The 18,595-nt window shown below is 34.1% G+C and overlaps 1 protein-coding gene and 1 pseudogene across 1 annotated transcript; both read left to right on the top strand.

Annotated features, from left to right (window-relative positions):
- The first annotated feature begins 10,187 nt into the window (after positions 1-10,187).
- LOC149248957 (uncharacterized) lies at positions 10,188-13,068 on the top strand. Its single transcript, XM_089451493.1, has 3 exons — positions 10,188-10,341; positions 12,045-12,174; positions 12,285-13,068. Exons 1-3 carry the CDS (start codon positions 10,188-10,190, stop codon positions 13,066-13,068), a joined length of 1,068 nt encoding a protein of 355 aa, XP_089307619.1.
- A 39-nt stretch (positions 13,069-13,107) lies between these two features.
- LOC149248955 (uncharacterized) overlaps positions 13,108-18,595 on the top strand; it is a 55,007-nt pseudogene continuing 49,519 nt past the window's right edge.

Raw genomic sequence — 18,595 nt, 5'->3', positions numbered from 1 at the left:
AATTCAAGGTAGTTATGGAAACTATATAGTAGAAAGTACTCAATTTTTTGAGAGAGAACATCTTATACAATTTTGGGTTTCCAAGGAAATAATTATTAATAAAGGAACTCAATTCACTTCAAATTTCATTTACTAGATCGTGAAGTATCATAAGATTTAGCAATGGAAATTTACCACTTCTTACAACCCATAGGAGTAAATTGGCATCGAAACGTAATCTAACCTTGATAATGTAAATAAAAAAACCAACAAAAGAAGCTAAGAAAATGAGATAAATGATGACAAACCATTCAGAATTAGGAGACTTAGAAGCTTCTACCATAATTGGCACCTTGTTGTTTCCTAGTGGGAAGACTAGATCTGGAAGAAGGTCCAAATAATATTCAATTTGATTCAAGCATCTATCCATGTTCTTTCATAGACAACTATAATTTATCCAACATGAAGAGCATTCCACATTGGCCTCATTGCAATCCAATAGTTTTCAACCCAGCATAATTTTCAAGTGACAGTGGATATATAGTGTACACGTACTAACTACATATTCCTCTAGTGTTCCTTGTGTCTAGAATCCATTCTTCCACATCTCTAACCACTTATGTATTAGCCAAACATCCTTCCTCTCCTACATTGTCATGTTCCATTGCTTTTATTTCGTCCTAAATATTCTGAGAGGTGTGGGTGTGATAATGACTCAATATAGGTGCATCTCTATATTGTGATTGAGAACCTAGCTATTCTTTGTAATAGGCTACTCCTCATCATATTTTAGCTTGTTGATGAGGCACTTTTAACTAGAAATTGAAGAGTCATATTTCCCAAAGGCATATGTCGACTTGGGAGAATGGAGAAAAGGAAATGCGATGCCAAGGTGGAGAGAAACTTGGGATGTGATGGGTCTACTTAGGAGAGGGGGTTTCTTAGGGAATAACATAGGGGAGAAATATAGTGACTAAAGAGAAATCTGAATTCGAGGTGTAACCCTGCCAAGCTCAAGCGTTATTTTCCAAGTGAGGTACCAAGAAATGATGCAACAACAAATAGAAGAGGAAATGTTGCCAACACTCGAGGGATGCATTAAAGATGGACACTGGAAAGAGATGATATAATAAAGGAGAGTAAGTTTCCGTTCAAACAAACTTAAATCTATGTCCTTATAGTCCACCCCCTCTTGCATTATTGAAATTGAAGCATAATTGTCATCAAAGAAAAATTTTCATGACTCTACAAAGCCTCGTACCATAAATTAAAAGTTTCCTCATGCTAATCTCGCTCACCAAGAATGAATGGATGAACCTGCATGTTTTGATTATTCTTCATGGGAGGGTAGGTTGAGAATGTAACCAACAATGAATCCAAAAATACATACGCTCACATCACTACTACTATAAATATCCACTTGATCTTTCCCATTAAACTAATTTGATTTTAGAATACTCCTTCATCAATTGATGTGTGGTGTTGTAGATCCTAGAGACAAACCCCTGGTTGAGGAGAGGTCAGTGCCTAGGACATCTTAATCTCTCTTGAATATAATTCGGTGCATCTTAAGAGATGAATGTAAAATGATTTATATTTTGGTTCAATTCCATTTCTCAGAGGCAGATCCAAGATGCACATTTACTATGTATCATTCTGAAGAATAAATGTTTCAGTTTTGGTGGCCAACACATAGAGAATGTAGCTTAAATTTTTCATTGCAGTAAAGATTGAAAGGAGAAAGGTAAGGGAGGAACCTAGTGCATAGGTTTGGATAAACACAAAATCCTATGCAACAAATCCTAGTAGAATAATGAAAATATAAAAGGAATGAAGTGCAAATATTATGGATCATGTTTTAAGGCTTTCAACTCAATATCTCACACGTATTGTCTACTACCACACAACATAGATAAATATCAAATCTCACAAGTACCATATGCTATCACATAACATTAGTAAATCTGTGATTTCACAACTACCATATGCTATCACATAACATACGTAAATATGTAATGTCACAGATACTCTCTGCTACAACATAACATAAGTAAATATGGGATTTAAGAGTGAATTTGGCAGCTACAGTTTTATAATTTTTGAAGAATAAAAACACATGTGAAATGACATACAGAGGAAGAACACATACTACATATCCTAATACTTGGAATCACCAACCACTTGTTCATTAATTTTCAAGAATTATATATATAGATAGATATATATATATATATATATATATATATATATATATATATATATATATATATATATATATATATATATATATATATATAGATATATATATATATATATATATATCATAGGCCCAAACTGGAAATAATGTGCAAAACCATAACAACTTGAGAGATAGAAAAATAGAACCCCCTGAATCAGAAAATCCAAAACCCCTTTATTGATATTTTTCTCCCTCTTTATAGGGAGAGAGTTAAAAAAAAAATTACAAATTATCTTGAAAGCTCCAGTTGTTTGAGCCTATGAATGGCCTAGATGTCTTAATGATTACATAACATATTTGATTATTTTTTTGAAAATGCAATATTAACCGAAACATGAGAAATAAAAGGTATCATGATTGCCACAATAAAATATATCTCATGCCGATTCATTTTATTTCCTTTGACCTAGCCAGGCCTTTGCCTCTTGTTACCTATCAATATGCGTGTTGCTTTCTCACTTTAACTACTTGAATTCCTCTTTCTGTAGCAGGATGTGGATGAGAGTGTTGGTGTTAGAGGTGCTCCATAACTGAGTTGTTAATCCATCCATCTTTTTGAAACCTTTGTGCATTATTACCAAACCTCAATGTATCACAACTCTTATTTAAAGAATGTTTTGAAATCACAACATTCCGATGGCCCTAGCACCTTTTTGCTTAGCCCTCTTATCCTGATTCTCACATAGAATCCAGTGTCGTGACCAACGTCTTCATGATTGGGTGCTAAATACTTTGGGCTCATGTCAGGGGCCCATCTCCCTTTATATTTTCTCTTTTGCCCTTGGTTCCTTACATCTCCCACAACCATGAGCCATCAAATATATTGAATCTCTTTTCATCAGAAGTTCTTCGAATTGAAATTAAAAAAAAGTTATAATGTCTCCCTCTCCCAATGATCTATATAGCACTTAGGTGCTCAACCTTGGTCTGTGCCATTGGTCCTGAGAGTCTTTGTAGCCAAGTGTTGACAACACATCGAAATTCCCTCTCATCAAACCTTTTCAAAAAGAAATTACACAAAAGTTCCAACATTCACATCCTAATATGGTTCATAGCACTTAGGTGTTAAATCTTCTCTCCTCTTTGGGCTTTTTGGATCTCTCACGACCATGTGTGAGTCCGCATCAAAATGTCTTCTTATTGGGACCTTTTCAAAATGAAATTTCAAAGGGGTTCTGAAAACTGTGACCTCTGATATTCTCCATAGCACCTAGTTGCTCCGCCCTTTCTACTCCCTTGGTCCTTTGATTCCCCATTACCAAATTTCACGTAACATCGAAGCCCCTTCTTCAAATTGGTACTTTTTATAAAACAATTTTGGCAGGAGTTACGAAAACTCCATCCTCCAAAAAATAGACCTATGAAATGGTGTCATACTGACATCATCATTTCCATGTGGTGCCCCCTGGGTGGTGACTCTTATCACCCAAGTTTACCACATAAGGCCAACCCAAAATTGTAAAATTGACTACCACGTGTCCACCACACAGGAATACCATGCTGACATCATCTGCCTCATCAACTTCTCAATGCCAATCATTAGTTGTCATGTGTCTTGTCTTGAGGAGGGAGAAAGGGTCCCTAAGGCCTTGGTTTTGCCATGATTTCCTTTATATTTCCCATTCTCGGCAACCTCAGCGCATTTCAAAGAATTTAAATCATTAAGAATTTAATAAAATTTGAGGTTCCAATATCACTTTGCTTCAAGGTCTAGCCTTTCGATATCGAGTTATGATATTCCTAGCCATCTCTGAAATCCATCGTCCCGAAAATCAGCACCTGATATTTTGGCTCTACTTTTTCATCTCCCTTCTATATCTCGACCATCAAACTTTGACTCTTCCTTTTGGCTTCAACCTCTGAATTTCAAATCTCTCTATTTGGCTACGACCTCTGAATTTCGACTCTCCCTTCTAAATTTTGGCTCCCAAAATTTCCGTTTTTCCTTTGATTTCGACCTCCGATTTCAAACTCTCCTTTTGTGGCTTTCCCTTTAGTCAACCAAGAATGAACTTGAACTTATCTGAAAATAGGACCATTTGACACAAATATAAGATGGAATGATAGGTGACAACATCGACTCCAATTGGGGATAGTGCCTTGCTGGCAAGGTGCTGAGAACCTGTAGACTAGTAGCCTTCACCATTGGGCATGGAGTCAAAAATATATTGAACCTATAAAACAAGAAAAAATTTGTGGAACTTTATTTGGTAGGAGTCCTCTCCTCATAATACTTGAAATGTAGAACTACAAATTTTAAAACCAGGAAATTAAACACTCACATAGTGAGCTTATTTATGTATAATGCTTACTTATGTCCAAGGCTCAATTCACCCAATTGAAGTTATCCTTCCAAAGATACCAGCTCAACATCTGAGTATTGGAACTTATGTCGTTGTTCTCTAGAAATTTAACAATTAAAACAGGCATGCACCATTTGAAATTATCAGGTAAAAAATTTAAAACATACCCCATAATTGAGACTTCTTGTTGACCAAAGAAAGATGACATATAGTCAGCTAATGGATCATAGAATTGATGGGAAAAAACTATAGTTTCGGGTGTTTCTTGAACAGTTTCCAGGAAAGAATATTTCTACAAAAGGAAGCCATAAACATTTCTTGGGTCTTCCACTTTGGGTTCTTCTTAAAGAAGTTGTTGCTGGTAACCTTCTCCGCACTTGCTGGTAAGAAAATCCCTCTAAAAATATGAAACAATCTCATCCTCCCCTGAATTATATGAATCATAAATATGAGAATCTTCATCAACTTTATTACTAACTTCTTGGAATTCAAAAATAGAGGTTGGTATAAACAAGGGCCAATAAAACTGATTGGAAACTGCTAATATATACTCAGAAGAAGATATTGTCTTTATTTGCTGGGAATCATTTTATTCGTGTTGTTGCCTTGGGAATATTCTAATACCTTGTTCTCCATTTGAAATATGTAAATCATAAACTAGAGCCTCTTTGTTAACCCCATTGTCAGCTTCCTCTTTTTGAGTAGCTTCCCATGACTAGGACTGTTGTGGTTCTGCAACACCCAACTCTCCATCTGATTCATACAAATCATATAAAGGAGAACCATCAAGTTCAAAAAAATATAATCTTTGAGGGTTCATTTGTATCTTAACAATGTCTCCTTCTTCCTTTTCTTGATTGTTGTGCAGTGCTTCTTGATGCAAGTATATGTTTTCTTGGAGTTGAGATCCACAAATATCTTCAACAACATCATTAGTCTTGGAAAGATTTTCAACATTAAAATATTCACAACAATATTTAAACAAAGAAGTTGGTGGATATAATCTTTTGTAAAAATCATTATATGTTATGTGAAATCTCTTCAAAGAAGATATGCTACCATGAGGTAGTGTTTTATACCAAACCCTAGCATCCATATCCAAATAATACATGAACAATTTCATTTTCAGATCTTCATTAACAATACTCTGTTGCTCCATGCATTCATGAAAGTCATTAAGGTGATGGTTTGGGCTTCCATATGCGCTTCCATTGAATCTAGGAAAAGGTAGAACATTCTTGAAATCGAGGAACATTATGGGGGTAACCAATGATGAAAGAAATATAATGGGGCAAATTTATTGGCCAAGAATGCAGGAAGAGCCATTTTTAAAACACCATTAGGTGAGAGATCTTCAACCAATAACCCCTCTTGATCACCTAACCGAGGGTTGTACAAGTGTCATACCCAGGGAAAAATATTCTGATTTGATCCCAAGAAATGACCCCAAAAGATGTTCCAACTCCTAGAGACAACCTGTGGGTTGAGGAGAGGTGAGGGCCTAGGAAATCTTAGTCTCTCTTGAAGATAATTCTGTCAAACTCAAGAGATGAATGTAAAATGATTGATGTTTTGGTTCAATTTCCTTTCTCAGAGGTAGATTGAGGATGCACATAAACAATGTTTCATTCACAAAAATAAATGTTTTAGGTTTGGTGGCTGACACACAAAGTATGCAACTTAAATTTGGTGTTATAGTAAAGATGGAAAGGATAAATGTAACGGAGGAACCTAGTGGAGAGGGTTGGATAAACACAAAACCCTATGCAACAAATCCCAGTAGAATCATGAAAAGATAAAAGGATTGAATTACAGAAATTATTGAGTGCATTTTAAGGCTTTCAACTCAATATTTCACAGATATTGTTTGCTATCACACAACATAGGTAAATATGCAATATCACAGGTACCATCTGATATCACATAACATTAGTAAATTTGTGATTTCACAAGTACCATCTACTATCACATAACATAGGTAAATATGTAATTTCAGTGGTACCATCTGCTACAACATAACATAAGTAAATCTGACATTTAAGAGTGAATCTGGTAGGTACAAGTACATAATTTCTAAGGAAGAAAAACACATATGAAATGACATGCAGTAGAAGAAAACATACTACATATCCCAGTACTTGGAATCACCAACCACTTCTTCATTAATTTTCAAGAATGAAATATATATCACAGGTCCAAACTGGTGAAAATGTGAAAAACCATAACAGCCTTAGGGACAGGAAAATAGAACCCCCGGAACCAGAAAATCTAGAACCCATCTAGTGAGCTTTTTATCCCTCTTTATAGGGATGGAGTTCAAACAAACATTACAAAATATCTTGAAAGCTCCAACTTTCTTAACTGCCCACCTGTTTGAGCCTGTGAATGGCCTAGTTGTCCTAATGATTACATAAAAGATTTGATTGTTTTCTTGAAAATGCAATATTAATCAAAACATGAGAAACATGAGTGTCATGATTGACACAACAAAATATATCCCATGTTGATTCCTTTGATTTCCTTCAATACGACCATGCCTCTTTCATAATATTCCTCCGCGATTACTTGCTAATATGTTTTTTTCTTTCTCCCTTATAACTACCTGAATTGTTTTTTTTGGAGTGGGATGTGGACCAGAGTGGTGGCATTAGAGGTGCTCCATAACTAAGCTATCGACCCATCCATAATTTTGTAACCTATGTGTTGTTGTAGCAAGCATCAATGCATCGTAACTCTTATTTAAATAATGTTACAAAATTACAACATTGTGATCCTCCTAGCTCCTTTTTGCTTAGCCCTCTTATTGCTTTTCCACCATAAAACTGGGTGTCGTGACTAGCTTCTTAGTTCTTGTGTGCTAAAGCCTTCTCACTGTTGTAGAGGGCCTATCTCCTTTTATATTTTCTCTTCCTCCCTTGGTTGCTTTAAGTCTCCCATAACCATGACCCATCAACGCAACAAATCTCTTTTCATCGGAGGTTCTTTGAATTGAAATTAAAACAAAGTTACGATGTCTCCCTCTCCCAATGATATTTATAGCACTTAGATGTCAACCTTGGTCCGTGCCCTTGGTCCTCTGAGTCCTTGTATAAAAACGCCAACAACACATTGGAAGACCCTCTCATCATAACTTTTTCAAAAATAAATTACATAGGAGTTTAGATATTCACATCATGATATGGTTCCTAGCACTTAGGTGTTAAATCTTCTCTTTGCTCTGGGTTCTTTGGATCTCTCATGACCAGGTGCCCATTTGCATCGGAAGCCCTTCTCATTGGGACCTTTTCAAATTGCAATTTCAAATGGGTTTTGAATACTCCAACCTTTGATATTCCCCATAGCACCTGAGTGCTCCGCCCTTTCTACGCCCTTGGTCCTATGAGTCCTCATGAGTAAATACCACTTAACATCAAAGCCCCTTCTTCACATCAACACTTTTGATAAAATAATTTTGATAGGAATTACGAAAACTCCATCCTTTGAAATACCGACCTCCTAAATGATGTCATATTGTCATCATCATTTCCATGTGGCACCCCTGGGTGGTGACACGTGTTACCGAGATTTGCCACATATGGCCATCCCAAAATGCCGAAATTTTCTGCCACATGTCCATCGTATAGCCACGTCATGTTGACATCGTCTGCCTTGTCAGCTTCTCAAGGCTAATCACCAGCTGCCATGTGTCCTGTGTTGAGGAGAGAGAAAGTGTCACTGGGGTCGTTGGTTTTGCGATGATTTCCTTTGTATTTCCCCTTCTCGGCAACGTCGACGCTTTTAAAGAATCTCAATTGTCAAGGAGTTACGAAACTCTGAGGTTCCGATATCACTTTTCATTGATGTCCAACCTTCCGATATCGAGTTCTAATATTTCTAGCCATCTCTGAAATCCATCGTTCTAAAAATTGGCTTTCGATAGTTCAGCGCTCCTTTTTTGGCTTCCTTCTAGATTTCAACCTCCAAACTTCAGCTCTCCATTTTGCCTTCGGCCTCCAAATTTTGGCTCTCTATATTTGGTTATGGCCTCTGAATTTCAGTTCTCCCTTCGACTCTCAAAATTTCGGTTTTCCCATTGATTTTGACCTCCAATTTTCAACTCTCCTCTATTGGCTCTCCCTTTAGCCAACCAATAATGCAATTGTCTTTCTCTACATCGGGGATGAAAAATAAAACCATTTGACATAAATATAAAATGGTATGGCAAATAACTAACACATGACACAAACCCATGGAAATCTATGCTAAACTTCTTAATGATATAAAAGAAGATGTATGGTCACATCCTCATCAGTAAAGTCTTAGTGGAATGATAACCCATGCACCCTCTCAATTAGCACGAGGCCATCACCACATTCCAACCAACTATAAAAATTATACTTATCATCTTAAAATATATACTTATCATCTTAAAATATATTTCGATGTAATTAATAATTTATTATTGAATATAAAAATAAAAAATAAAAATTTGAATAATTTAAAGAGATATATATTACATTTTCTGCATTCAAACTTAAGTCAAAGCAAATTTATTTTTTGAATAAAATATAAAACCTATTATAATAAAGCTAAAAGATAGACTTTTCCATCAATAAAACTCAGATGCAAATGATAAAATCGTCCCATGTGGAGGATCGTCCATGAATGTACCTCCCAACTTTTGCTAAGTCCTAATTTTTATCTTAACACTGATTTGTAGGATATTAATACTATAAACCCTTTCTCCTACTCGAAGAAAAAAAACAATTTTTTATTAAATACATCTGGACATGACGGAGATCGTATCAGTCTTTGACGTGATTAGCATTTTATTGTTGAAGATATGTACCTAAAGAATTGACTGTCATTTTTTTAATTTTATGCCTTTTCTTTGGGCCAACTCATCACAGATGTGAAAATTTTGTTTTGACCAAATCATCGCATATTCGAAATGGACCAATGATTAGCCTAATCTCCAAACGAGAAACACATGAACTTCAAATAATGGACTTTTTTCTGATATATAAAGTTTTCTTTTGTTCTCTTTTCGCTGAAAATTTTACTTTATGTCACCTTTCACTGTACTGTGTAAATTTTGATTGAAAAAATTGGCCAAAGTTTAAATTTTGTTTTTGTCATTTCACAGTCCTTTACTAATATATTAAAACCCTTTCATAAGAGCGACAGAGACCATTGATTCGTTGACAGGATATGCGGTGGTATTTCAGGCCAACTAGTATGGGTACTGTTAATTGGTTGACAACTTATGGGAGAAAGTTACAGCCAGTGGAGAAATTACAGACCGGTCATTCTCATTTGATTTACCACTGACAGCTGCAAGCCTGCAACTCGTGGAACGCAATGCGATGCTAGCTGGTAAGCTATATGCCTAGACAGAAAATACAAATAAAAGAATAATAAATGTAATCTGGAGGAGAAGGAAAGAATAAAATAATGTTTCGTTAAGGAGGACAACAATGATATTGAGTCCAGTCAACAGCGTCGGTTCTCCATGTGCCAACGGTTGAAAATTGTAGAATCATGGGCTCCAGTGCTCCACCATTCAGGCCCAGGTCTGTCAACCTCTCTTCTTGGATTTTATAAATCTGAGAGGTGAGTGACTGGAGAGTGCACCACCGAGATCCACGCAGTCGAAGAGAAAGAGAAATCTGCAGGAGGAGTTGAAAATGAGGAGCACACGATGGCAAGGTCTCCCATTTTCCTCCAAACCAAAAGTTAAAAAGGGTCTCTGGTCGCCTGAGGAAGATGAGAAACTCATCAATTATATGATGAAGAATGGCCTTCTCGGCTGCTCCTGGAGCTATGTGGCCAAGCAGATTGGTAATTAATGAAGCACTCAGTCTGATTTTAATTTCAACTGTAGTTTATTTAATGCAAAACAGCATTTCAGTGAAGGAACTAATCCCATCTGGGAAAATGGGTTTCCTGGACAATATTTAAACTATTGCAATGGAAAGGAAAAAAAAAACATTCTAGTAAATGTTATACAACATTACTTTACCTTTCACAGTTTCAAATTTGATCTATTAGTTTCAAATTCATTTGAAAATTTTATGTATTAACTTAATATTTTTAAAGATGTTAAGAAATAAAGTTTACTTGTTCGGTTTTATTTACAAAATTTGGTTGGTATTTACTTTTGGTTATAGTTTAGAGATATAGATTATGGAAATTCGTTTACAAAATTTGGTTGGTATTTAATTTTGGTTATAGTTTAGAGACATGGATTATGGAAATTAGTTTGAGAGAGATTAAGTGAAATGAATTTCCTGCTGTGATCTCAATTAATTTTTTTTTTTAATTAACTTTAGTTTTAATCTGCAGGCTATGGCTGCTGGCTTATGAATATAAATATGCTGTATATGATCAATAGAAGCTTTTGGCATCAATTAGAAAAAAAAAAAATATTCTTCTAACAATTAAATTTCAATTTTTTTATTTCATAATTTATGTAACACTTCAAACCCACAAACTAGTGGCAACTTATACAGATAGATTGGTAAATAATGAAGCACTTCAATTTTAATTTCAACTGTAGTTTATTTAATGCAACACAGAATTCCAGCAGAGGAACTAATTCCCTCTAAACAAATGGTTTTCCTCGATAAATATTTAAACGAATGCAATGCAAAAAAACCTTTGAGTAAATGTTATAGAATAAGACTTCATGCTTCACATTTCATAGATTCATAAGATCAGAAGTATATAAATCTGAAGAAATAAAGTTTACTTGTTCGTTTTTTATTTACAAAATTTGGTTGTTTTTTATTTTTGTTATAATTCAGAGATATAGATTATGAAAATTAGTTTTAAGATCTTGAGTGCTATGAGTTTTATTCAATATCCTTGCTGTGGTTTGAACTAAATTTTTCTGAAAATTTAGTTTTAGTCCTTTCAATTTCTTATTTTTGATTTTATTTTTTTTAAATAATTTTATTTTTATGTTTATTATGATTATTATTATTTATTTAACTTGAAAATTATTATTATATTTTACTTGAAAATTGACATTCCCATCTTTAATTTCAGTGTTTATATAACACTTTGAACCCCCAAAAGCTAGTAGCAACCTGTGCAGATTGGTAATTAATGAATCACTCGCTCTCATTTTAATTTCAACTATAGTTTATAGTTTATGTATTGCGACACAAAATTCCAATAGAGGAACTAATTCCCTGTGGTCAACTGTTTTCCAGAGATATTGATTATGAAAATTAGTTTAAGAGAGATTGAGTGTTATGAGTTTTATTCAATACCCTTGCTGTGATTCCACCAATTTTTCTTTTCAGTTTAATTGTTTTTAATTGGTCTTTATTTTATTTAAATTAGGTTGTTTCTATCTTTATCTTTTTTCTCATATAAAATTTCACAAATATTCAAAAGTTGAATGAATAATGATCAGATCAAACAATTGACTTAACCGTTGAGTTTTGGATTCCCAAATATTCTTAACATCTGCGATAATCACTTATAACCTCACAATCTGCTATCACCTTATAATATTGAAGTGAATGTATATACAGGTCTGCAGAGATGCGGCAAGAGTTGCAGACTGAGATGGACTAACTACTTACGTCCTGGCCTTAAACGGGGTGCAATTTCGCCGGAGGAGGAGCAATTGATCATATACTTACAGTCCATTTTCGGTAACAGGTTTCTGCTTTTCTCCATTCCTACACCTCATTTTTCCAAGCAGCAACTGTTCATATACGTGACTGCTCTTTTCTCCATTAACTTCGGTATCAATGCAATTGACAACGCAGGTGGTCTCAAATTGTGGCCTATTTGCCTGGACGTACGGACAACGACATCAAGAACTACTGGAACTCTTGTATCAGGAAGAAGCTGAACTTGAAACAATGGCTCCCTTGCTCTTCCACCATCGAACCCAACGGCAACAACAACATAAAGCCTAACATCCAAAATGTTATGGGCACTGCAGAAAATGAGTACTCTTGTGTTCAAGAAGTATTGGATTTGAAGTATGAACAACTAAATATGCCAAATAATGTGCTACCAGTTGATCAAGATTCCTTCATAACAACTCCTGCTACAACTGCATGGAGCTCTACACATTCCTATTCAAACGAGGCTGAATTTACTGATGTTTATCCAGGAGCTTATACCACACATAATGTGGAACATTATTTGAGCCTGCAGGAGAATACTACTAATCAGTCATGCCCATCTCAATTTAGTACACCAGGAATTACATGGTCCAACGTTGATCAGTCCTCTAATATTCAGGCTCAAGGTCAGTATGAATGGCAGGATGCTGCAAATTCGAGTTATCATGGCGAAGCATATTTGGGAGAACCAGTTTATAATATAAATGTTCATACGCAGAATAGCTACCAGTTGCCTGAGATCGGAGGAGAGCAGGATGTCGATCAAGGGGATTGGTCAACAATTCCCATTAATGAAAAAGCCGCAGCAACATCAATTCCTAGAATATCAATGCTAGATTTTCAATGTGAAAGTGAATCGGACCAGGTCACCGTTTGGGCGCAGAACGACCATTTTTACAGTAGAGTGCCGTTCTTGTAGGCCCAATAAAAGTATGCCACCTGTTTACTTTTTCGTTCTATGTCATCTTCTCACTGTAGCTCATCTGTTCGGAGTGCCCCTGATCATAAGTTTCCGTAAATTGTAGATTGCATGGAACGAGGTTAAAGTTTTTTGTTTTTCAGTTTTTCCAGCATTAACTTTCCATCTTTTTCCGTCCACAGAAATACTGAACACGTTCTACGAACTGAATTCTTAGACTGAGGATGATGCTCAGATCGTGTTAAAAAACAATCTAACCAGTAAGCGGATAAAATCCAAACCTAGTTATGCCACTTGGTTTAACAGGTTTACTGTAGGTCAAAGATAAGGGCTGGTGATGGGATTTGCTTTTATATTGTTTATATTTTTCTAGAAAAAGGGTGTATGTTGTATGTTTGACACTTCCAGAAACGACATATGGCCTGACTAACACCAAAACTCCAAAAACAGGAGTTGGTGATGAGATTTGCTTTCATATTGTTTATGATAAGGACCGGTGATGGGATTTGCTTTCATATTGTTTATATTTTTCTAGACAAAGGGTGTATGTTGTATGTTTGACACTTCCAGAAAAAACATATGGCCTGACTAGCACCAAAACTCCGAAAACAGGAGTTGGTGATGAGATTTGCTTTCATATTGTTTATATCTTTTTAGACAAAGGGTTTATGTTTGACACTTGCAAAAATTTTAACACTAGTAAGACCAATTGCAAATCTACACATTACCAAATTATTGTGTATTTGGACATTACCAAATTATAGTATATTTGAACATTATGTATGGATACTTGCACATATCACCTTTATCTTATTTTTTTTTTTTTAATTTGAAATCTAAATTACCTTAATTCATTATTTTATAATTTTATTAATATCGATTTAATTTAAATAATTTTTTAATATTATTGTGTAAACTACTAACAAATCTACACATTTACCAAATTACTATTATCTTAATTCATTATTTTATAATTTTATTAATATCGATTTAATTTAAATAATTTTTTAATATTATTGTGTAAACTACTAGCAAATCTACACATTTACCAAATTACTATTACAGATATTTATACAAATATCACCTTTATTTTAATTTATTTTAATTTTAATTTGAAATAGAAATTACATTCATTATTATTTTACTTTCATTAATATCTGTTCAATTTAACTAAATCTTTATTATTATTTGATATGGATTATATCTTATAAAATGTATATTTATGGACTCTAGTGTAAAAGAAATTTAATTATAAATAAATATATATATATATAATTAAAATAATTTCTTATTGAATTTTTATAATATTATTTATTTTAATAAAAAAATCATGATGATTAATCATCTAGTGTTGTATTGCATTTTAATTGAATAGTTAGATTTGGGTTTTAGGCCCACAACAATTGAATGGTTTTTATGCAACATTGTTGAGAAGGCGTGTTTCTTGGGGCAAGGGACATCACATAAATGGTTGTGTTTCCCGGTTGGGAATAGGGGACACCACACATTGTTATCAATATATAGAAATAAAATATCAATATATAGAAATAATTTTATTTTAAATTTTATTAATTTTTAGTAACATGGTTCATTATTTCATTTATATTTTTATAGTTTTGTTTAATTTTTTAAAATTTTAATATTTAATATAATACTTATAGTATTAATTTTATAAATATATGATTAAAGAAAAAATATTATAAATATTAATTTTTTTATATGTATATTAATTAAATTTAAATATAGAATTTGAAATATATGTATATTAATTAAATTTAAATATAGAATTTGAAATATATATATATATATATATATATATATATATATATATATATATTTATATATATTAAATTTTAATTTTTAATATAATAGGCATAATATTAATTTTATAAATATATGATTAAGAACAAAATATTAGAATATTTTTTTTTATATGTCTATTAATTAAATTTAAATATAAAATTTGAAATATAATTATTATATATAACAATGTAGATCCATTTTAACACGCGATTTATTAAACATAGAGAGATCAAATCTCTTGAGGTGCAAAATTATTTTTTGAGTGTAAAACTTGAGGAAAGGTTTGTACCTCTAGAGATTTGATCCCTCTTGGTGCTTGATAGATGGGGTGTTAAGATGGATCTATGTAGTCATACAAAATTTGTTGAACATCTCGTTATTTTGATCATTTTAAATATGCTAAATATGTTTAAGATTAATTTGGTCAATTTAATTTAAAATTTTCTTGGTTACCTCAGTTTGTTGAGATGAGAGAGATTGTTAGTAACATGAATGATGAAAAATGATGAAATAAAAATTTTGAGTGCAAAGTGTCAATGTAACAATTTTGATTGATAGAAAATGTGAATAATAAGAATATAATCAATTACAAACAATCTTCATATCGAATAGACCATTCAAATATTTAAGTGGAGCTACTGTAGTAAACAACATATCTTGTCTCTGTTGTTCTCCAATATTAATAGTAGTTTTCTCCAAAGTCAATAATTGTGACTTATGGAGTGTTAAACTCCAAATAATTTTCAATGTTAGTTATTTTCTATTACTGCATTTGAATGCAAAGTAATTAACAATGTTGAATGATGGAAAATGGGAATAATAATAGTGTAGCCAATTATGAATAGTTTATAGTTTTCGTGTAAGAAAACATTTTATTTAGGATGAAAATTCAAGTATTGTATTTATGGTTGAATTACTATAACACATAAGTCAATGCATGTCATGAATAATTTTTATGTGCTTACAATGAGAGAGAGTCTATATGTTTTGGGGTGAGAAGGAGAGGCAAGGAGAGATAGAGATATAGATGGGGGGCGAGAGAGGGAAGAAGAGAGAGGCAAAGATAGGGAGGGAGGAAGAGATATAGATATGGAGAAAGAAATGTTAGAGAGAGAGGGAGGGGAAAGGGAGGAACGGAGAGAGATTGTGTATGTCTAGGGGGTGATATAGAGAGATAGAGAAGGAGAGACAATGGGATATAGAGATATAGATGGAGGCAGAGATTTTCTTACACTGAAATCAATACACACTATTAATCTAATTACTTTGAAATTAATGTACATCATACATCTAGTTGCATGAAATCATAAATCAACATCTACACTAAAATCAATGCATCTAATGCAAACAATCAAATATGATTAGAAATCACATCTAGATACTGAAATCAATGCATCTAGTGTAAGCAATAAAATAGGATTAGAAATCAATATCTACACTAAAACTAATGCATCTAATGCAAGCAATCAAATATGAGTAGAAATCGACGTCTGCGCTGAAATCAATGTATATAGTGTAAGGTATTAAATAGGATTAGAAATCAACATCTACATTGAAATCAATGCATAAGTGCAAGTGATCAAATAGGATTAAAAATCAATATCTACACTGAAACCAATGCATCCTATGCAAGCAAACAAAAAGGAGTAGAAATAAAAATCGACATTGAAATCAATGCATCTAGTGTAAGGTATTAAATATGATTATAAATTGACATCTACGATGAAATCAATGCATATAGTGAATGTGATCAAATAGGATTATAAGTTAACAACCACATTGAAATCAATAGATCTATTTTAGTGAAAATCCAAAATATTCATGGCTTTCTAGATCTAGCTTCTATGTATGTAATTGTCTTTGTGTGTCTCTTTCTTCTTCCCTCTCTCTCCAACTTCCATTTTGTGTACATCTCCCTCCCCCTCTCCTTCTCTCACTTCCTCTCCCTCTCTGCCCCACCTTTCTCTATCTTCCTCTCCCTCCCTTTCTCTATATTTATCTTCTTCCCTCCCTCCCCCTATCATCTATATCTATACCTCCCTCCATCTCTCCCTATTTTTCTCTCTATCTCAGCCCCCTAGACACATGTCACATTGTCTCTCTCTCTCACACCATATCTATCTATCTATCCATCTCTTCCTCTTCCTTTCCCTCTCTATCTCTTCCCCTTCTCTCTCTCTCTCTCTCTCTCTCTCTCTCTCTCTCTCTCTCTCTCTCTCTCTCTCCCTCTCCCTCTCCATCTATATCTCTATCCCTCTTTGTCTCTCCTTCTCACCCTCAAAACATACAAACTCTCTCTCTCTCTCTCTCTCTCTCTCTCTCTCTCTCTCTATATATATATATATATATATATATATATATATATATATATATCTTTCTCTTCTCTCTCCCTCACTAACTCTCCATCTCTCCCCTTCTCTCCCACCTCCCTCTATCTCTGCCCCCATCATACACACTCTCTCTCCCCACCTTCCAACTCTGTCACTATCTCCCTCCCTCTCTCCTTTTGTCTCTCCCCCTCTCTTCCCCCTCCATATCTATGTCTTTCTATCTCTCTCTTCCCCTTCTTTCCCTATCTTTATTCTTTCCTTTTGTCTCTCTTCCCTCGTCTCCTCTCTCCCTCATTCCATCTTTATCTCTCCCTTTTCACTCCCCTCTCTCTCTCCACCTCTATCTCTCAATGTCTTTATTCTTCACTCCCTCTATTTCCCCCTCAAAATTCATCTCTCTCCTTCCTTATCTTCCCCGCCTTCTCTCCCCCTCCTCTCTCTTCCTTTCTCTCTCCCACTGCTATGTCTCTCTCCCCCACTCTATTCCCCCTTCTATCTCACTCTATTTCTTAAATATGATCCCATTGTATTGTATTTAATAGAGTATCTAAATTTAAAAAAAAAAAAAAACAAACAAACAAAAAACAAAACAAAACAAAACAAAAAGCAAAATTGGTTGTCAAATATTAAACCTATATTTTGGATCAATCATGTTAATGAAAATACAATAATTAAAAACTTAAAAGAATCATACACTATCTTTCCTCTATCATTGTTAATAACTTTCCTTTCTCACTTCACTTGGATCCTTGGTCAAGATGCATCTATCATATTTCTTTATAATATTATTTCTATTATATAAATTTCACATATGTATATATAAAAATATTCTTATTTTTTTATTTTTTTTAACCTACATTTAATTTGTATGGGAATATTGTTAGTGGTCGTGAGGATCGAGGGTTTAGAATCTCTCTCTCTCTCTCTCTCTCTCTCTCTCTCTCTCTCTCTCTCTCTCTCTCTCTCTCTTGCTCTTCTCTCTCCCTCACTGACTCTCCATCTCTCCCTTGCCTCTCCCTCTCCACCTTTCTGTCTCTATGTCTTTCTTGCCCTTCGAACTCCATCTCTCTATCCCCCACTCTCTCTCATCTCTCTCAAGTCCTCTCTGTTTTTCCTTCCTCTCTCTCACCTTCTCTCCCACATCCCTCCATCCATGCCCCCATCATACACATTCTCTCTCCCCACCTTCCAACTCTATCACTATCTCCCTCCCTCTCTCCTTTTGTCTCTGCCCCTCTCTTTCCCCTCCATATCTATATCTCATTGTCTCTCTCTTCCCCTTCTTTCCCTATCTTTATTCTTTCCTTTTATCTCTCTTCCCTTGTCTCCTCTCTCCCTCATTACATCTTTATCTCTCCCTTTTCACTTCCTCTCTCTCTCCACCTCCATCTCTC

This window comes from Pinus tabuliformis, chromosome 7 (genome assembly GCF_031772625.1).
Source record: "Pinus tabuliformis cultivar Carrire ecotype Pingquan chromosome 7, CPIR1, whole genome shotgun sequence".
NCBI classification, from domain to species: Eukaryota; Viridiplantae; Streptophyta; class Pinopsida; order Pinales; family Pinaceae; genus Pinus; species Pinus tabuliformis.
The sequence above is the reverse complement of the archived record's forward strand: the minus strand, read 5'-3'. Positions and strand labels throughout refer to the sequence as shown.